The sequence below is a fragment of the Scatophagus argus genome, chromosome 4 (assembly GCF_020382885.2).
Source record: "Scatophagus argus isolate fScaArg1 chromosome 4, fScaArg1.pri, whole genome shotgun sequence".
NCBI lineage: Eukaryota > Metazoa > Chordata > Actinopteri > Scatophagidae > Scatophagus > Scatophagus argus.
In genome coordinates, this window is record NC_058496.1 from 8,294,974 (window position 1) to 8,317,033 (window position 22,060).

A 22,060-nucleotide genomic window follows, 5' to 3' on the forward strand; every position below is an offset into this window, starting at 1 on the left:
GTCGATAAATATATGAATAAATCAGTAATCGTCCGTGGTGCTGACATCTGTAGCCTGATCGATGGCTGGCTGATGGTGGCTCAAAATCAAAACATGGTGGTTCTTTGGACCACCTGTCTATGACCCTGCACATGTACCTTTTGTCACAAAACACCTGATTAAACGCAGTTTTGAGATCCCTTCCGTCAGCCTTAACATTAAATAATGGAAAAGAAAGAAACTACCAAAAATCAATCAACAGGTAGGGTCCATGGACGTTTATGGAACAAATGAAAGGGCGGCACAAGCTTGTCATGGCTGTGAACTGTGTTTATAGTGTTTATACGAGGGTGTATCTTATTTTTTATTTCTTTGTTCATTTTTTTGTAGCGTTTAAGCGTGTATCATACATGTGCCTACTCACCTGTGCGGGGATCAGCAACCAAACCGCATGTCAAATGTTTAGGAATGTTTAGATAACAACGTCACGTGGTGCATGTCTGAATCATAGACTTGACTTGATAGAGCGGCCATCTCTATTAAAGTCCACTCTTCATTAATGGCCAGGTTTGCAGCCGGTCTCTGCTCCTAATGTCGCTGCCGCACATTGTTTCGTCTGTCGTCATGGAAATTATTGTTGATTTAGCGACAGACTTATCTGATTATACGGAGGCCATGTAAGGAATTCCCTTTCTATCCCGCCCAGCTCTGTGCTCTGAATCCTCTGCAGTCTGCATCAGCAAAGTGTCTTGGCATCACTTCTCGTCCTTCCTCCAGTGTCCATTCCGGCGTCATGTGAATGGGGATCACGGTGGTCTCTCTCTCTCTCTCTCTCGTCCTCCTCCGTCGAGCTCAGTCGTTAGTGCCGACGTCCTCGCTCTGGTAGTCCCGGTGGGGTAGTGTCCCTGTCCCCGCTGTCTCCGGTTTATCCTGCACCCTTCGGCGTGCGGCTGAACGGAGGATGAGCGAGCAAGGGAAGGGCTCGGCATCCGCCTCTGCCGCGGCCCCGGCTCCAGGGTCGGATACTTACAAAGGCTGGCTTTTTAAATGGACCAACTATTTAAAAGGGTACCAGCGGCGATGGTTTGTCCTCAGCAATGGCCTGCTTTCATATTACAGGTAATTTTTGCAGACACAGTGTGCAATATTTCTCAAAAAGACAGCATTGGGGCGCACAGTTAGTCACAGGCTACAGTATTTCTGTGTCGGCGCTGAACTACAGCTGGCTGCCTCAGCTGGCTAGCAGCAGGCTAATGCTAGCTGTCAAATGGACAGAGTCAGCTGTCTGTTTACTTCAAGCTGACAGTGACAGAAACGTAACTGCATTTCTCTGCGACTGACCGCATGTTGTGGAAAGGCAGTGACAGGGACAGACATACACATAGCATCAATAGTAGCGAGATTTCTAATTCAGAAAGTGTCAGAGGAGTAGTAGTAGTAGTAGTAGGCACCGACGTTAGCTAACAAACTGAGCTAGCCCGCTAACTTAGCCTGAGTCGTTGGGCTCATGACAGTTGAAGATCCAGTGCCTCACTGATACTAACTCGACAGCTGGCCTTTAAACGTCTAGTTAATAAAGTTGACGTCCTGCCTATTTCTTCTCATGTCACTCTCTCCCCCTTTTTTATTCCCATACGTTTGTCATTTTGTGTAATTAATTCATTCATTGCATGAGCTAACGTCACTGAGCCAAGCCACTCAGTGTGATCGCTGTAACGAGATAACGCTGCCAGAGGTGGTCCCTGTCATTATCATTCTGTCTTCACTCCCATCACGCAGTCGCTGGTTGTGAGCTAACGTTAGGGATACAACAGCCCAACACCTGTGGCTCAGGTGCTTTTCGCCAGGGAGTCACATTTCCACTGGTTTGCGTGTTTATGTGTAGAGGCACAGCGTGGAAATCATGAACTGGCCATAAAGCACGCTGGGTGACAAACATTTAGTCCCTCTGCCAGCACTCAACACTCAAAACACTCAATTTGCTTAGAAGAGTCCATATGACTGGTGACTTTAGCATAAAGCTGATTGATTTGATGGTTCAAATTCAGTTTTTTCCCGACACAACCACTTCATTATCGGTATAATGTTTAATTAAACTTCACTAGCGGGTGCATTAACTGTCATATGATCTGGTATGAGGAAGTTCAGTCTTGACCTTGGGTACACCATGTGTGACAAAATAGACTTGCTTTGTGGCATTTTCGGAGCTTTAACTGCATCAATCGCTGACAAAGACAATGAGATGTGGTTTAAAGTTGTGGAATATCTATAAGTTAGGTCTGAGTTGTAATTATTTTATCACATAAAAGCCCAGGAGCTTTCATTGCTTGGCTCCTGTATGTTTAACCAGCTCACTTGCTTCTCCTTGACTGCTTTTGTCAACATCTAAATACTCAGCTATATCACCTTCAAGGTCGCAATGTCCTTAGTGCCCTGAGGAGGTTTTACCAGTTTAAACTCAGTATCGACTGTGTTTCTATTGCCCAGAATATCAATGAACAGACCCGACGTTTATACCTTTTGTGTTATGGGATGCATATGAAGCAATTAATGATGCCACACCAGGAAGCCCTGAACCACCTGTGTATATTCATGATCCACATAAAAGGAGAGACTGAGTATTTGTTCCATCAGTTGTTCACCTTGTCTGACCCAGTTTTCCTAATTAAATGGTTCATAGCAGAATGAAGGCGCACCCACTGGAGTTAACCTCTGCTAACTCTACTAGTAGTCATAGTGAAGCTTTAATGCCTTCACAAATCAAAAAATACAAAAAAAACCCTTTCTGGCTTAATATGTCAATGAAAATTTTAATTGCTTGCAGTGAATAAAATAAAATTGATCCCTCTGGGATAATTGGCTTCTCAAATGCCATCTTTCTCTGGGAGATTATAGTGCAAAATCATCAATAAAGTAGGACCCTGTCTTGTTTAAATTCTCTTCTGCATAGTGAGTACTTGTCATTATGGGGGTTTGAGTCCAGGTCTTGAGTCTTTGACTAATGATGCTTCTCTACAGCTCCAACAGCCATAAATGCACTTTTCAAAAATATACTTTTTCAGATTTGATAGATAAAGTTTTCGACTGATTGTGCTGGCAAAAATTAAAAAAAACACATCTGGGGCCTCTTTCACCCCATACTACAGTCTAGTACCACATTGTCTTAGGCAGCCTGATCGTCTTTTGTTGTTATCACTGTTATGTGATACTCAGGTATGGTTGGCAAAGCCGTACTCGTGCCTTAGCTCATGGTTACCTCTACCCTCTATTAATAGTCCATTATGTTGCAAGGTGACTGCTCTCCGTGAAATAAAGGTAGCCCGTTGACATCTGAGCACAGAGGCAGTGAAGCAGACAAGTTGTCCCCGCCACTGTTGTCTTCCTGGCAGACCACATTGTGTGAGTCTGACTTCAGGCTTTGTGTCCTCTGTCTGAGCCCTCTCTGACCGACTGTCTGCGCTCCTATTGTGAGTGAAGTGAAAGGGAAACAGTCACACAAATGTGACAACATGTTAATTAAAGTGTCTTCAATGTATGCCAAGTGATAATTGTGTTGCATCTCTTATGTACACTTTCTGCAGAACGTTTTTGTTCTTGTCCTACAATTAATAGATGAATACACAGATTGTGCTAGTTATAAATAGCCTCATTCAATTACATGGCTATTTTAATAACACTTAAGGTGCTGCTCATACACAGTATTTTTTGTCTTATGTTGAAGCACTGTAAGAAACTTGTAGACCCATTTTTTAAGGATTTAATGATATCACTTTGGATAAGTGCATGATATGATTTGATGGATGAACATTTTATAATGGATTGTGTTATGAGAGGAAGCACTTTAAAGCTGAATCGAGTTATGTTGCATCAGATGTGGCCCAACAGGCATTGATCAGTTGTTTGATTTTCAATGTTCAATATTTGTTTGCCCTTTTTAAAAGGCCAGTTCATATTCTAATCATTAATGACTGACTGCCAATTAGAGGTCTGGCATATATCCTGGGGGATCACTTTCATTCCCAGTTCCTGCTGTTGTCAAAGCAAAGGCTTAGTTGTCTAACTCACAGCTGAGAAGCCAAAGGGCAGTGGAGGACCATAATCAATGCTTTGATTCTGTGGAGGAACTGACACACTCAGCACTTGCGTCAGTTAAACTGTAATGAGTTTTATAGAGATTCAACATTTTACTTGTTATTGATTACTTTTGGCTCTAACACTGCAAGGCTGGTTGTCTTTTAGTCCGCATCAGCCTTGGTTTTTTTTTTTTTTTTAATTTTTAGGCAGCCACACCACAACAAGATCTTTGCCTCCCTGCAACATCTTTCATTTTTAATTTCTTGATTGACTTTTCCTCCCAGTTTTAATACTCTCGAAACTGCTTACTCACCTCTTAAAGTAAATCTGGCTTGATTCTTTGGGGAAGATTACATGGCATTAAAGCTTTGAGTGCTATTAGAGCTGCCATATCAGTGTATCCTGCCTTGTCTTTCATAGTAGAGTCGATCTGCCTCATTTCCTTCTCAGCTGCAGGAGACTAACTGGATAGTATCAGTTGAAGTGCTCAGTGGGGTTTTGGAACTGTTTGTGTCCATTTGGGGAGTCAGGTTGTGTTACTGTTGGCACACTGAGCTCCTGGTTGCAGGGAGGTGTGGAGGGCGAGTTGTGAGCTGGCCAACCCTGGGTCGAGCTGGAGGGTAGAATCTGGCATGAACTCTATTTACTAGTCTAGCACATTTGCAGAGTGACTGGGGTAAGAAATGTGGATGCTGTGATCTAATCTTGTTAATGGGCACTTTGTTGGTCTTAGCACTAGGCTGCAATGTGTGTGTGTGTGTGTGAGCCTGTCCGGGTGGTCTTTGTGTGTGTTTTTTCTGTGAAGGTGAGAGCAGCAGTGTCACATTAAAGAGAGCAGGGAGTCTGGCCGTTCTCAGCATCTCATTGTTTCAGTCTTTCATCATTTCATGTCATCCTGTCTGTGCTACAGTATCATTGCTTTGTTTTTTTTTGTCTTACGTTTCCTTTCTGTCTTCAGCATGACACGTTCCCCAGCATTTCTCTGGCTCTCTCTCCCTCCGTGTCTTGCGATATTTCGGCCCCCAACCACAACAAAATCTTCATTCGCATGGTCTGGGTTCTGTGTCCTATTTCTTCTGCCTGTCTGTGTAAGTCTCCTCATGCTTATGGCTGTCTGTTCTGTGTCTTGTTCACTGGTTGCTGTTCTGTCATTACATGCTCCAGATCGGTGGATTTGTGTTTTATGACGATGTGTGCACAGAGGACTGACAGGTAAAGCACTGCAAATCTATCCTGACTCAGTGCATCATGCGGGAGCCTCTCTCCTCCCTTCAGCTGCCCCAATTCACCTTCGCCTCCTCCTCTACTAGTGCCTTAACGCCCCAGTAGTCCTTATCTCTCTTTACCAGCTTTTGTAGTTTCCTTGACTGTATAATTTCATGGCCTTTGCATGGCCTCGTCTCCCCACAGGGCAGAGGGGATCAGCAGGGATCTCATCTTACTCATCAGCAGCACATTCACTTTGTTGACCCACATACTGCCAGGACCCTGCAGCTGAACTCAGCTGGGCTCGGCCGAAAAATGGGCTGTTCAGCAACCCCGCCCGCCGTCCGCATGGCTTCGCATGGCCCCAATGCGGTCTTGTCTGCGCAACTGATGTGCACAGAACGTCAGCAGAAGAGCAGTACACTTAAGTGCTTGTTCTGGATTGGCAGGCTAACAAGACTTGACTGTAGCCAGCAGAAGCAGCGTGAGGGAAATCACTGCCTTGCAGAACTTATAAATACACTTCAACCTCTGACTTAATAAGGTGGCAGCCACCTTGTCAGTGTCGACTGAGACTGGAGCTTGTGTTGAGCTCGGCGCTGCTGAGCGGCAGCTGCTTGTGGCAGTGAGGGTTCACTGAGGATGGATGAGTGGATGTTTGCACCCACAGACAAGTACAGACGCATCCACATGCATGGCTGCATGCTCGAAAGCGGTAGTTTCCAAGAGTATGAATGGGCAATCCTGTGACACTGCAGATGAAAGAAATGTCCGTTTAAACATCCACCACAGCATGTGATTTTGCTGATTGGCTGCTGCTGTTGAGTCGATGGTCAAGTTGTAAATGCAGTGTTTCTCTTAAATTTTCTTTGTTCAGTTAATCGTATTAATTGCAGTAACTCTCTTCTACAAGGAACCTTATTTAAAATCTTGTCATGATAAAGAATAACTGTCTCATAATGATACTACATAATAAATTTTACAGTATTGTTTCTGTTTTGGATACTGTACAACGGTATTAAAATTTACGCTACAGTTTAGGTCATGCAGCCATTGTTTTATCAGAAAATGATTTTTTTAGAAACATACAGTCTGTACATTTGGGTTAGATTTGCACAGTGTGTGTATGTACGTCATTGCCTTTGCCATTTGTTCCAATCTCTTGCTCTGCTGCTTTGGGTCTCTCTCTCTCTCTCTCTCTTTCTCTTCCCTCTCTTTTTCACCACCTCTCACACTCTGTTCTGTCTTTGTTCATGCTGTTATTCATTGTTTGGTTTTGTTCACCACAGAGGCTTGGAGCTTGACAAAGGCCTTGTTATCTCAACTATTGTGGCCCACTGAATGTGCAACAGTTGGTTTTAGCGGAGGCTACACAGAATACCCACAATTCCACACACTCACAGCAGGGCAAGCAGGTCACGCAGAGTGAATTATGAGTTCAAACTACTCCATTTGTGTGACATTATCTAATGCAGGTTTAGGTTTCATGAATATGCCATGAAAAGTGTGTTGAAATGAAATATCCAAGTATTTCAACTGCTGCTTGACTTTCAGAGTGAATCCTTATATAATCTGTGGCATTTCTCTGTTCTTTTTCACCTTCCTGCTTGTGCTTATTGGCCATATGCATGTCAGTTGTACTGTCCCACCTGGAAAACTCTGATAAATCCTAAACCACTAACTTCAACTCTTTCTCTCTCTCTCTCTGTCCTTTTTTTCTGTCTGGTATTCTGTTGCAGGACGCAAGCAGAGATGGCCCATACGTGTCGTGGAACAATCAACTTGGCCACGGCACACATCGACACAGAAGACGCCTGCAACATTGTCCTGAGCAGTGGCGGCCGCACTTACCACCTGAAGGCTAGCACAGAGGTGGAGCGGCAGAGATGGGTCACTGCATTGGAACTAGCCAAAGCTAAAGCCATCCGCATGATGAACGATCAGTCTGGTAAGGGGACCTGAAGCAAGCAGCTACTTCTGTGGAGGATTTGAGAGATTGTTTAAGTGCAAGTTTTAACACACCCATGAGGCACTGATGCAAGACATTAGTGGGCAGAATTTAACCTTGATAAACAAGGGCTTGGCCTACTCAGTCTTGGGCAAACATGAAAGAGTGTGTATTTACTCTGTTAGTTCAGTTATTAAGATCCCTGCAAGGTCAAAGATATGTTCAGCATCGGTTCAACATGTTCAGCATGGTCCTCATGCCAGCCTTGATATCTGGATATATTTGATTTTCCAGCATCCCCCTGGCATTCCTTATTCGGTGCTGTTGGTGTTTCAGCTCACGCCCTGCTTCTTTAATGTATTATAGATTCCAGCGTGAGCCAGGAGAGGGCAGCGCCGTCTGCTCAGTGGAGTTGGAAAACAAGCTGGAGTATGCTAATGGTGCCATGAAAACTGGGCTACCATTCAGTGTCCTCCTGACAACAGAAAACCCTCCTTTCTAAGGAGGCTTATTCCCGTGTGGTTGTGTTAAGTGTTGCTGGTCAAAGGCTGTGGGAAAAGCCTGGGAGGATTGTTTTTCTTCACATTTCACCCTGGCATCATCCCAAAGCCTTTTGGGATGCAGACAGGGTCTACAGAGACTGAGACAGGCTGTATATTCTTCTGGCCTCCATTTGAAAGTCAGATCACCAAATATAGACTGGGGGGGGGGTGAGAGCTTTTTAACTCAAAACTTCCAGTAAGCAGGAGAGGAATGTTGGTATATGTGTGTTTAGAAAAGGTTAGCCTGTTGAACTACCCACATATCTGATGTGTGTATGCATCTGTCTGGTGTTCAGTTTTAGCATGCTGATGTCCAGTCCACCTACCACAACCTGATGTTCTTATTTTTAAATTTATTGTCCCCTGTTGAAGAAACCTTTCAAGCACAGAGTATGTGGAATATACAGACTTACAAACATGCACACACTTAAACATGTTTCATTTTTACCCCATGGTTCTCTCCTGGGCCTGTTCCAGATTTAATGCAGCAATTAGTTAGAAGTAGATTTTAGAAAACATACTGCATCTTTTTGACTTATAGTGATACAGCAGCTTTCCCCCAATCAGGTATGGTACCCTAGCAATTACAAGCTGATGTGCTATGAAAATGAGACAGTTGTTAAAGGCTTTTGGCCAGCTAGTCTCTGAGTTTCTTTTTCATCCACTCTTCTTAGCAAACTGTTGGCATTTGAATGCTTGAATCCCCCCCGGCTTGTAGAGTTGTAGAAGTGTCATTCAAGTTTCCAAATTTCTTTGCTTGACACACAAAACTTAAAACCTGTAGTTATTATTGAATTAGATCTATTACTGCCTACCGTGCATTGGGTTTAAATTTTATGAAACATTAAACTGTTGGTACTTTGTTCAAGCTTTGACTCAGTAACTGCTTAGGGGAAGAGTACGTGTGTGTCTTTGTGTTTTTCTATCATTTCCTTTCACAGCTAATCTATCTGTGGGAGGAGGATTTAAGAGAATGTGAAAAAAGGGACACTGTGTGAGTCTGTCTGCAGAAAATTAAATATCTGTCAATGTAACTGCTGCTGAGAATAATGCCTCAGTACCACAGTGAATGACTATATGTGTTGTCACTGCTTCTATAATTGTCTACAAAGTTAATTTGAAGATAATTTTGCCACCAGGTTCTTTCAGGGCACATCTCAGTCTTTGTCCGTGGTGACAAACATGGATCAGTGACGGGGGCCTAAATTCATTAACCTGCCCTTCCCCTCTCTGTCAGTGGAACAAAGAGTCCTTATTGATCTCCTCAGGAGAGTACAGTGCAACCCGCTGGCACATAATGAGTGTGGAAAGAGACCAAAATTAAAACTTGTTATTCCTGACGTGACTTGTTGTTTCATTAACATCCCTGATTGTGCTTTTATCTTTATTTATCTCAACCCGAGATTCCTGTCTCAACTTGAATCTCAAGTCTTCCTTTGTCTGTGAGCTTTGAGATTCTTTTCTGTGTACAACTGACGTGAACCCTATATCAATTACTTGAGTTTCTCATTAGTACCGGTGTCACATCTGCAGCCCTTTCCATTTATAAAGCCGTCTCCTGTAAATTGTCCTTCCATGAGTGCATCTTGTTCTAATTTAGCCTTAGATTGGATTTCTAACAGCTTAGTTGAGGCTAGTGCCTGTGGTCAGAGGGAATACATTCAGCAGGTGGCAGTGTTTCCCCTCACTTCAGCATGGCCTCTGGTATGGGTTCGCCTGCTGTATTTTTTCCTGCTGCTTGTGAAAGTGGGATCACAGCTCCTGCTGAATCACTTGTTCCAGTGGTTGCTCCTGTTTAAATTTAGCACAAGTGAAAATTTGTTGCTCAGATGGTGAATTTTTAGTGGATACTGGAAAATGGAAGTTGATGGAAAACTTGAGGAATTTATCTGTGTTGGATGTGGTCATCCAGCTGGTGCTTTATGTGGGTCTAAGTTGAATTCAGATTGATACAGCTCACTCAGACAGGAGAGTAACAGCAGCAGCTACAGATCCACAACAGAGACTCTTCCTGCATGTGACCATGGTGTGCCCAGCATGCAAGCTGACGTTTTTCTCCAGGATCAAGCTCATTGATCTGAGTCGGCATTAAATCAGTAAGTGCTTGTCTGGTTACTCTGGTGTGTGTGAGTGAACTGGTAGTTACAGACTATAGATATTTAAATTCATCCTTGTGATTTCACATCCTAGCAGCCGTTCTCCCTTTACACCGAAAGGTAGTGCTCTGTCCGTGGTCCTGAAACAATGTGAGGACAGATATGGGCTTAAACAAGCTTCATGTGTTGTTTTTCCACCCCTGCTTCTGTCTCTGTATCTCTTGGTCCTGTCTCCCTGCTTTTTCTTTCCCCTTCATTCGCTCCGAGCACCCGCTCTTCCTTCTCTCTTCCAGTCACCCTCTCACTCGCTGTCTGGTGTTCCCGCCCCCTCCTGCTTTCTCCCTCTCCTTTCTCTCTCTCTCTCCCAGTAAACCGTTTACACAGCTTTTCATTCAGTGGGGTTTTAGTCCTGAATGGAATGACCCACTGCTTTCCCTACTTGTTTCTTTTGCTTAAAACATTACTATTGTTCTGCAGAAGTCTGGGGAAGAATAAGGCCCAGTTTTCTCTTGTGAGTATGCAGCTTTTCCTACATTTATGTTGTGTTCGGGAATGTGTGTAAGTGTTGTTTGTGTGCACACGTGTGTATCTGATTAACATGCAGTGTGCAAATGTTTGAGCTTATGGTGTAGAATATCGGTGAATATTGGTTGATATGTAATCGATCAATTAAAAATATCTGTGATGTCCATTACTAGGCTGTGTATAGTAGAAGTCTGTCCCAGAAATGATTGAACTCCACTTTGCAACTGCAAAATATTGTATAGTTATTGACGAAGTAAGAAAGCAATGTGCATACATGTTTCACCTACTTTTGTATATGTTTTCACACTATGAAAGGATGAATCTTTCTGGGTAGAGCAGCACATTCAGGTTGTTGGACTTAATGTGTGTTGATTACAGCAGTCAACATGACAATAAATTCAGTTGCGTCCTTTCCATGAAATGAATACATCAGTAAATTCAGGCCTCACAAGGTGATTTTAATGATTTGCTAATCATGTGATAGAGAATAAAGTCTCTCCCTCTCTCTCTCTCTCTCTCTCTCTCTCTCTCTCTCTCTCTCTCTCTCTCTCTCTCTCTCTCTCTCTCTCTCTCTCTAGACTGTTGTAGAAAATATTCACACCTGCCTCATTAATCTGAGTGCTGTATTTTATCACTCGCACTACTTTCCGAGTTCGTGAACGGACGTTATAAAACGACAGATGGCACGCTTATCATCCTCATCAATTAGTTCTGCAGTGGCTGCGTATCGAATCGCTTGTCCTTGTTTGTCTTGGATGTAAAAGCTTGTGCCAGCAGAGGTCGATTTGCTAGATCAGCTCTGTCCCCAATGACGAGGGAGATGGAGACAAAGCGATCAGAGTCAGATTCAGTCTTGTAGCATAACAAACATCACTGCCAGATGAAGCCAAGCTCTTCACGGAGATCACAAACACTGTGGCTGTCCAAGTAGTCAACCTGCCAAAAACCGTCTTCTTCTTGTTCTGTTATTATTTTGTTTTTCTCGTGGTTTTCAGCCATATTTAATTTTTCTCTCCATTTTGCGTATCTTACATCTGTTGCGAGTGTAACAGCCAAGTGTCCCTGTGAGATCAAACATTTGCTGTCTCATAATTGATTTGACCTTTCTGAACTCACACTCGCTCTGTAAACTGCCCGTCCCACCCACCACTGTTCTGCCGTGCCGACACATCAATCTTGGGGTTACATGCCACCCACTTTGACTTGCTCTTTCAAACTCCATTGTGTCTATGTTGTTGAGTATATTTTAAACAACTGAAACTCATCAGCTGCTTGGCATTTTCACTCCTACATCTAAAGTTTCACCTCCTCTCTCTTTGTTCTCATCTTCCTCTGTGCTATATTTTGGAACTACGTGGGGAAAACAAGTGCCTCTTAGCTTACGTATGCTGGTTGGAGGGCTGTCTGGACAGGATAGAGATGGCGCTTCCTCTCTTATCATGCTTAGACTTTAAAGACAGCTTTCTTGGCTAAGACCAAACACAGCGCTCAGTTTTCAACTCACAAACCCGCACACGTGTTGTGGTTTTGTGCATGCTAGAAGAGCCGCTTCCTGTTTTATGCTGCAGATGTGTTTTTAGAAATTATGATGGATGTTTTGACCACATCCTGAATTCTTCATAAAGGAACAAACAACAAGATCTTTACTGTCAACTTGCGTTCCTACTCTGATTCGGATATTTTTGGATGTTAAGCTCAGAAATCTTGACACAGTAACAAACATAAGTTCTTTAAGTGTTTGTTTTAGCTCATGATTTAGTTTTAGTCTTGGTTAATGATGCCAAAAAGTTTAAGGGAAGCCCATGGCCTTTCGTGGAACATCAGCAATATTTCACAGAAGGTTGATTGGACCAAACCTAGGGGAGTATAAATTACTGGAATTGTCCTTGAAACAGAGACAGCATGTCTGAGAAGAGTCTTCATAAGATTTTGTGTGTGGGAATCTAAGCTATGTTTTAATATTGTGCTTATAGTAGTTACACCTTTTGTCTTTGTGTTAGACCAATGTTAATTCAGTGTATTTGATAACACATATAAATTATGTAACCATGACTTCATACAGTCAGTGGACAGTGTTATTTAAGTACTGCATTGTTACACAATCCAATCTACTGGTATTCCTGTCCCTTCCTATGTTGTACTGGGATTTGCCTGCTCTGTATGGCTCAAGTGTGTCCAATGACCTGCTGTACACTGCATGAAGCCTGAATTCATTATGAAGCTCACATTGTGTCCCAGTCGACACCCGCATTTTCTCTCTGTTGCTCACGCTGTAGCTTTTCTGCTTTATCAGCAGCGAGGAGAAATTGAGAGCGCTGATACAGGCAGGTCATTGAAATTAGTTAAATGTCATGCAAGGTGGACAACCCAGACAGTGGTGGTACACCATTCATGTTTTTCCCTTTTCCACCATTTTTCTGGGATTTTTGTGTTGTGACACCTTTTCCCACCACTTTTTGTAGCTCTTTATGCCAGCTTCTGCTCATTTCCCCCCTGCTCTGTGGTCTGCCACAGTTGGCTGGATATTGTCTTATTCTAAGTGCTGTGAGAGAACAAAAAATCAATTTTTTAAATGTAAAGTATTTCTTTCATCCGACCTCTTGGCTCAGTACAGTAAACAGAAGTCGAGCTTAACTTTAGAATCTACTGGTGCACAACGTGAGACTGCATGGCTTTATTTTTGTATGTGGTTTGATCTGGCTTACTGACTAACTGATGGTGAAGAAGATTAATGTAGATCAGGAAAGAGATGTTTTTGTTTATTTTATGTTGTCTTCTGTGCTTTCAGTTGTTTTCACACCACTAATACCTTTCATTTAATTCCTGTTTCTGCCTTTTTTTTATTGGCAGTAGTGGAGTCAGTGGAGTCAGTCTGCATCAGGCAGCATCGGTCATGGGTTTGTAAAAGAAAAATTAATCTAATCAAATCAAAATAAATCAAAGTAACACTATGTTGCTTAATATTATCACAATATTTTGAGCAGTGTGAATATTTTTTTTTTTTTTTGGAGGTACAAAGCTTAGTATACAAACACCAGGAGCCACCAGAATCCTTGTGGTTTGTGATTTTGCTGGCTCAGGGTCTGAACCACTTGCACCCACTGAATTTTTTAACTTTGAAATTCTATAGGAATATGAGGACAGATTACCATCACATATGGTGAGAGCAGGTGGAGTCGGAGGAGGTTGCAGAGATGAGAGGTGAAGCACTTCCTGATAGCATGGATCAGTGTCAGTCAAACTGATGCCTGGAGGTAGCCTCCAAGGATCTCACCTGACGAACAACGGGCATTTGTTAAATTATTAAGATCATATCTTTAAGGTGTAGTCTACATCCCCACCTACAGTGCTGTCAATATTTCAAAACACCCTTAATCCTTGAACTAGAGACGATCAGATTTTGTTGTCCAAACTGTGGTCTGAAAGCTAAATGCTGCAGTGTATTTCAGACTAAGCAATTAAACTCCAGTATCACTCGGCTGAAACTCTTAATGAGCAAATACTCAAAATACTGCTCATTACTCCTGCTCTGGTCAGCAGCCACAAATGTACCAATTTCTCCTATTTTTATTTTTAAACCTTTATAAATTCTGATAGTTGTAGCAGAGGGTGCAGCTGCTGCAGAAATCAAGGCAGTTCTGAAGATGCCAGGAGCACACGGTATGTGGGACATATTTACATGATGATAGAAGCTCGTACTTCATCATCTATGGAGTAGATGAGCTGATTACATTTTGGAGCATCTGTATTTGCATATGAATGCGAAAAACTCCCATTAATTCCACATGCTTTGAGACACGTGCAGGGCTATTTTTGAAGACCCTCTCGAACGTCAAAATTTTAAATGCACAACTTGCAAGAGGTATTGACGGTGCCAGCACCAACAGCTGCTGTGCAAAGATGCTACCTGGACCTCTTTCGGAGATGACTAAATGCACGCAGAGCTGGATGATTCATTGCCCCAGTGTATAGAGAGTCAGCTGTAATTTCAATCTAATGCACGGGGCATTTATATCAAGTGTTATGTCTGTCTGTGATTACTAAATCATCATGTTGGGTTTTCTAAAATGAGCCGGTGAAGGCTGAAGCAGGAAGCAATTACTTTTAAACTCTTATGTTTGTGGTTAATCAAAGATCTTCCACCTCCTTCGGATTATCAGGTTATTATCGCCACAGGAGGAGCGTCAGTCCATTAGGAATCCACAGTTTCAGGCTCGTATTTCACTGCAGTCAGTTTTTGGTGCTTTTGGTTCTTACGCCCAACTTTTCTCCTGTTGCCTCGCTGACAGAAAGGCAGCACAGTGTCTGGTATAACGTGATCTTTTACAGTATATTTATTTGGCTACCCCTGATGCAATCAACACGTTTAATTGGTTTCAAACTTCTAAAAAGTAATTTTACTGTTAAAGTTGGTTCTTTCCTGCAATGGAATAGTTTTCTTGACCTGAGCCGTTTGAACTAGTTTTAATGAGCTCAGTGCTTGTGCATTCAGGCTGTGGGGAGTGTTTAAGTTCCTGGATCTTGCTGCAGTTAATGGCTTAATGAGACTGCAACTTGTGTTTTTTAAACAACCTCTTCCTCTTTAGTTTGTCTTTCAGATGGTTTGGCCTTGACTGTCTTTCCTTCCGTAAATAAACAGGGAAATGTGGGGTTGAATTTCTGCTTAACTTTGGGATTTCAAAGAATAGCATGCAATATTTGGAGCAACTTTGATTTCACTCCAGAGTTCACAGCGCTTTTTAAAATTGATCCCTCTGTGGTCTATATTTGGAAGTTAAGGAGCAGCATTTGTTCTCAATTTTAAAATAAACTGAACAAAAAATGATTTGGAAGTAATTTCTGTTTATTTATACACTGTACGCGTACTTAATGTATAAGTGTTGGTACCTGAAATACTAGTGTGTATTATTTAGTAATAAAGATATTTAATACAATGTGAAATAAAATACAGCAGCTCAAGAGTTTATCCTTCAGTCAGGCCATGCAGTGCGTCGATACGTGTGCAGCCTGTTACAGACGCTCCCGATCTTTCTCACTGTTTTTTACTATTTTATTATTATTCGTGACTCCTTTACTTTCTTTTTTACTCTCTGGACTACAATGTCTACTATCTACCACACACCAGGAAGTTGTGGGTCTTTTTGGTGTTTTTGTTCGTCGCTGAACTACACTTTTCGGAGCGGCGATGCAACTCCTCGCTGCCCGCATTGTTTACACTCGGGATCAGCTGATGGACCTGAAGCCGGCCACCGCTCCAGGGAAAACACCGAGAGTAATCCCTGCTGAATGCTGGGTTAAAACGCACAGGGGATGCAGGGGAAATAAAAAGTTACGGAGGAAGAGGGAAGCTTTGAAACAGCGGAGGCTTATGACTAGAAAGTTTAAGCCGTGTCTCCCCTCTATCGTCATGGGAAATGTGAGGTCACTCGGGAATAAGATGGACGAGCTGACGGCACTGTCGCAGAGTCAGAGGGAATACCAGGAGTGCAGTTTGATGTGCTTTACGGAGACATGGCTGCACCAGGACATACCCGACGACAATGTGACGGTAACGGGCTTCCATACAGTCCGTGCGGACAGAGACTGCGCTACCAGCGGTAAGCACAAAGGGGGTGGGCTTGCCGTGCTCGTCAACAACCGGTGGTGTAATCCAGCTCACATCACGGTGAAGGAGCGCATCTGCAGCCCGGATGTGGAACTTTGTGCCGTTGGACTACGTCCATATTACTTGCCCAGGGAGTTTTCACATGTTGTCATGGTAACTGTTTATGTTCCCCCCTCTGCAAACCCCAGCAGGACATGTGACACTATTCACTCTGCAATAGCCCGGATACAGACTCAGCACCCGAGTGCATTCATTGCAATCTCGGGTGATTTCAACCACACTAACCTGGACAAAACACTCCCCACTTTCACTCAGTTTGTGAACTGTCCTACCAGAGAGGGAAGAACAATAGATCTGCTGTATGCAAATGCAAAGGACTGTTACAGCTCTTCCCCCCTCCCCCCACTAGGCAGGTCAGATCACAACCTGATCCACCTCTCCCCCTGCTATGTGCCTCTCGTAAAGCGTCTGCCCGCAACTTCAAGGACTGTGAGGAGATGGACAGACGAGGCCAATGAGACACTCCAGGGCTGTTTTGAGGTGACAGACTGGCAGGCACTCTGTGAGCCACACGGCCAGGACATTGATGGGCTCACTGAGTGCATCACTGCCTACATAAACTTCTGTGTGGACACCATTGTCCCAACCACAACGGTAAAGTGTTACCCCAACAACAAGCCGTGGGTAACCAAGGACATCAAAGCCATCCTCAACAACAAGAAGAGGGCTTTCAGAGCAGGCAATAGGGAGGAGGTGAGAGCTATCCAGCGCACCCTGAGAATAAAGATCAGGGAGGCAAAGGAGAGGTACCGGAGGAAGCTGGAGTGGAAACTCCAGCAGAACAACACGAGAGAGGTGTGGAGTGGCATGAGGACCATCACAGGTTACGGGCCAAACAGAGGAGGAGTTGATGGCGGTGTGGAACGGGCGAATGAGCTGAATCAGTTTTTTAACAGATTCGACACAGGGACCCCAATTCACACTTCAAACGACTCCTCAGCAGTAAGGTTGCAGCAACCGGCCACTCCAGCCTCTCTCCCTCCCCCCACATTCCATCTGGATGACCTCGCTCACACCTCGTCCCCAGAAGCCTGGGTGGACCACTCTCACCTGGGTACCACAAGCACTCCTCCCCCACCCATCACCCCAACGATGACCTTCACAGCTGACCAGGTGAGAAGACAGCTGCAGAGACTCCGTGCAGGCAAAGCTGCAGGCCCAGATGGTGTGAGCCCCAGGGTCCTGAAAGCCTGTGCCCCCCAGCTAAGCGGAGTACTTCATCATGTCTTCAACCTGAGTCTGAGTCTTCAGAGGGTCCCCGTGGTGTGGAAGACGTCATGCCTCGTTCCTGTCCCGAAGACGCCGCGTCCCAGCGACCCCAAGGACTACAGGCCTGTGGCCCTGACGTCACACATCATGAAGACCCTGGAAAGACTCGTCCTGGAACAGCTCAGGCCCATGGTCCAACCACTTCAGGATCCCCTTCAGTTCGCCTACCAGCCCCGCCTTGGAGTGGACGACGCCATCATCTACCTGCTGAACAGAGTCTACACTCACCTAGACAAGCCGGCAAGCACTGTGAGAATCACATTCTTCGATTTCTCGAGTGCGTTTGACACCATCAGGCCGGCTCTGCTGGCTGAGAAGCTGACAGCGATGCAGGTGGATGCCCCACTGGTGTCCTGGATCGCAGACTATCTGACGGGCAGACCGCAGTACGTACGCCTGAAGTGCTGCCTGTCAGATGAAGTGATCAGCAACACCGGGGCTCCACAGGGGACTGTCCTCTCTCCCTTCCTCTTCACTATTTACACCACAGACTTTACGCACTGCACAGAGTCCTGCCATCTTCAGAAATTTTCTGATGACTCTGCAGTGGTTGGGTGTATTACTGGGGGGGATGAGAGAGAGTACAGGACGGTAGTGGACAACTTTGTCACATGGAGCGGGAAAAACCACCTACAGCTCAATGTGACAAAGACCAAGGAACTGGTGGTGGACCCGAGGAGGACTAAGGCTCCAGTGACCCCTATCAACATCAAAGGGGACACTGTGGAGGTGGTGGAGGAGTACAAATACCTGGGGGTGTACTTAGACCACAAACTGGACTGGTGCAAGAACGTGGACATGGTCTACAGAAAGGGCCAGAGCCTCCTCTACTTTCTGAGGCGGCTGAGGTCCTTCAACATCTGCAGGACGATGCTGAGGATGTTCTACGAGTCGGTGGTGTCCAGTGCCATCACATATGCCGTTGCCTGCTGGGGCAGCTGCCTGAGGGTGAGGGACACTAACAGACTCAATAGAATCATCAAGAAGGCCAGCCATGTTGTGGGAGAGGAACTGGACTCTCTGACAGTGGTGTCTGAGAGGAGGATGTTGTCCAAAATAAGAACTATACTGGACTTTCCCTCTCACCCTCTTCACAATGTGCTGATCGGCTACAGGAGCTCGTTCAGCAACAGACTCATACTGCCACGATGCACCACAGAGCGACACAGGAAATCATTCCTGCCTGTCGCCATCAAACTGTTAAACTCAGCACTGTGACGGACACACTCACTGTTTATACAATGTACATATTGGCTACTTTTACACATTGCACATACCTGTATTTTTAAATTTTCTTAAAAAATTTTTGAATACAGTTTTTGTAAATACTACTGTACTTGAGATTTTAGTTTTTGTTTATCCTATTTATATACTCTGCACTTTTCTCCTTTCTTGGTCGGGAATACTGCATGTGCAATTGTCTGTAGAAACAAGAATTTCCCTCCAGGGATTAATAAAGGAATTCTGATTCTGATTCTGATTCTGATTACCACAAAGGACTGAATATCTTCAAAAGTGACTATTTTTTCTCAGTTTAGTCCATAGATGATGATGACAATAATACAGCACAATTCATACACTACATGCTGCTTATATTGCTTTAAATTGAGAAAAATTACTGAAAACAAAATTAAAGAAACAAATTAAAAAGACACCCAAAACACATTTTATAGCAGCTTGGACACACAAAGCTTGCTGCTTTCATCAGTCCTGTTTGGCTTTGTTTGCATGGTTAAACTTAACTGTATTGAAGAGAGGAAATGATGAAGGTCAGGTGTGAAATTAATTGAAGTTCCTTGCTTCAGTGCCCCCTTGAACATGTTCTTGGACATTTAAAGGGATGTTATTTATTTACAGTCCAACAATCTTTGCCTGTCAGCACTTCCCTCACCTCGCTTACAGTCCACAGCAGCGCACAATAGTGCAGAAGACAGGAGTGCAAGAGTTTGCGGGATGCTTGGAGCATATTAAAATCATCTGGCATCAGATACAATTAGCCAAGACTGAGAATAAGATCTGCACATGGTAACCAAACCTGGCCAATGCCTTCAGATCCGTGCCTCATGAAATGCTCTGGGCAGGTTTCAACTACTTCCAGGTCCCGGAGCCCATCACACAACTTGTCAAAGTGTACTTTTACGATCTCCAGTTCTCCATTACAGCAAGGAGCACAAAACCACTTGGCAAAGTCTTGAGGTAGGCATCATGGCAGGTTGTACAATCTCTCCACTGGCCTTTACTAAGGCGATGGAGCTAAACCTCAGGGCATCACGCAGGGTAGTAGGAGTGGAATGCCTGAAAGGTACTCTGCGACTGCCCCCAATAAGGGTGTGCAAGGGCGACATGACCACAATAACAACAACAAAGACTTGCATCAAGCGTGTCCTGAGTAAACTCAGCTCTAATATCAAATGGGCTGGATATCAAACCAGCCAAATCTTGCAGTATTATAAATCTCACCGCTGAAGGAGGATACAATCACTGGACTCAAGCATATAAACAACTCTGCTTTCCCAGGGAAACTGAAGACCTTGTGCCTCCACTTCAGGTTGCTTCCTCGCCTCCTCTTATTATGTGCAAGGTCAGCCTCCCCCAAGCAACCAAACTGAAAAGTCTGATAATTCCTCACGTAAGGAAATGGCTATGACTACCAGATGCCTCAGCAGCATTAGACTATATGTAAACGGAGTTCTTGCCCTCCTCATATCCAGCCTTACGGAAAAATTAAAAGAATCCCGGGACATGATTGTGAGAGGTGCCACTCCTACCTCCTACAGGGGAAAAGGGGAATCTATCAGTCCATCTGCCCGGACTGCCAAAGCCGTTTCTCAAGCCAAACAAGACTGCTGAACAAGGTGGGAGGGCATCGAGAAGAGGAAAGTCACCTGGAAAGACCTGTGGAGCATGCATATTCAACGTTCTCCTTTCCCATGTGAATCTAAGCCGCTGGCTGGTAGAGGATGCAGCCTGTCCTCTCTGTTCAAGTCCTGTAAACCTGAGGCACATACTGGTTGCTTATAACACCAGCCTAACATGGGGTAGACACACTTGGAGACACAACAGAGTGCTGAGATCCCTCGCAGCTGAACTTAAGTACAAAAGAAGATCAATTAACTCTCTACCAGATAATGCCTGGTCAACGCTCCAACACTGTATGCCCTTTCTCTGAGAAGGAGAGAGAAGGAAACCAAACCTCCTGGTCGCTGGTTAATCAAGACAAGCCAGTAGAGAGTCAAGGGTCTCACACCCGGGTCTGATCAGCCTGTGGTGGGCCTGCCTCAGCTGGGGATGTATTATATTTAAAAGGCTTAAACATCTTATGACGCTGTGGTACACAAACAAAGATGAGTCTCAAACCCGCTTACAAGAACATCCTTCAGATGGTAAACCCTCCACTGAAAGCTGGACACTTGAGTCGTGTACATTCTGATTTTCAGGCACTGCTACATCTAGTCCTATCTACAAATCTGAAATATGTAAATCAAAAAGCATTACTGCCGTATTTATGTAAATGATGATTGACTACAAATGTTATAATATTTCTTTTTTGATACTTCAGCACATGCCATTCCCTCTCTTGTGCTGGCTTACTTTGTATTGTTGAGTAGTTAGTTTGCTCAATGATAATTGAGGTTGATTTGAATTGGTCCATCAACAGCTGGTGCTCAGCACTGTAAAAATATCCTGACAAAGGACAACAGAGGTAGGACACAGGAGTAGAAATATTTATTGAAGGATGTTTAATTTGACCTTTCGCCCTTGGTTTTATGGCATCACTCTTAGTTAATACGTTGTAAGTTAGTCTGAAATCTTTTCATCCCTGATGTCTCATCATACATAAGCTCCTCATGGTGACACTTAGTACTGTCTCTGTCCTTTAACTTGCCTAAAATAGTTGACTTTTTCTGTCAAGCTGCGAAAACAAGGGATGGGGATGGGGGTGTAACAGAGAGGAAGCAAGGCATTCTGGTCTTACTCGTGCAGATGACTGCTGGCTGCCGAGTCCTATCTTCTCTCTGCTTCACTCACTCTCTCCCTCCCTCCCTCCCTTCCAACCTCCCTCCCTCTCCACAAACTGCACTGCACTGAGAAGCATGTGGAGGAGAATTGTAAATATGCCGAGCTTTGTGAATGTGTGTGTCCTGAGTATATTTCCGGAAGAGGGGGAAGCAGTGCAGGAGAGGAGATAGGAATTACAACAGGGATCGCCATCATTGCTCCCCTGTCTGTGTTCTTTATGTGTGCAAATGTGTGTGTGTATGTGTGTTTGTGTGTGTGCACGCTACAATGCTGAATAGGGAAAGTCGCTGCCTCAGTCCCCCCCCTCCTGCTGGGATTATATAGTTGCTCTGGGCAGCGCTGCATCTGAGGGAGCGTGGAGTGGGATCAGGCCTGCAGAGAGTGGGATGAAGGGCCGGAGCTGCTGGGAGTCTGGGACGGTCCGCTCTCTCTGCAACTCGGGCTGCCTGAGTAAACTCAACCAGGGTCAGTACAGCTATAGCTAAAGCTATAACCAAGGAGCTGACATGGGGCTGTCACACTCCTCTCCATCTGTCTAATGACAAATCCTTCCTCATCCTGCTCTCTCCTCCTCATTGTTATCTGAGAGGTAGCTGTCATTCCACCATCCATGTTCCTCCCTCTGGCATCTGGCATCTGTCATCTGTCGCCATGGATGCTCACATTTCTGCAGCCTCCCTCAATAATGCAGTAAAAAGAGCAGTCTGTCCTCTCTCCTGCACTCCTCACTGCATGT

At 44.3% G+C, this 22,060-nt stretch overlaps 1 protein-coding gene across 1 annotated transcript in view; it reads left to right on the plus strand.

Annotated features, from left to right (window-relative positions):
• Positions 1-588: 588 nt before the first annotated feature.
• The window catches only part of osbp2b (oxysterol binding protein 2b), a 48,634-nt gene continuing 27,162 nt past the window's right edge, over positions 589-22,060 (plus strand). The window contains exons 1-2 of the mRNA XM_046387424.1: positions 589-1,098; positions 6,999-7,207. Of these exons, the coding sequence (XP_046243380.1) occupies positions 941-1,098; positions 6,999-7,207 (367 nt within the window). The 5' untranslated portion in view covers positions 589-940. The remainder of the gene's footprint in view (positions 1,099-6,998; positions 7,208-22,060) is intronic.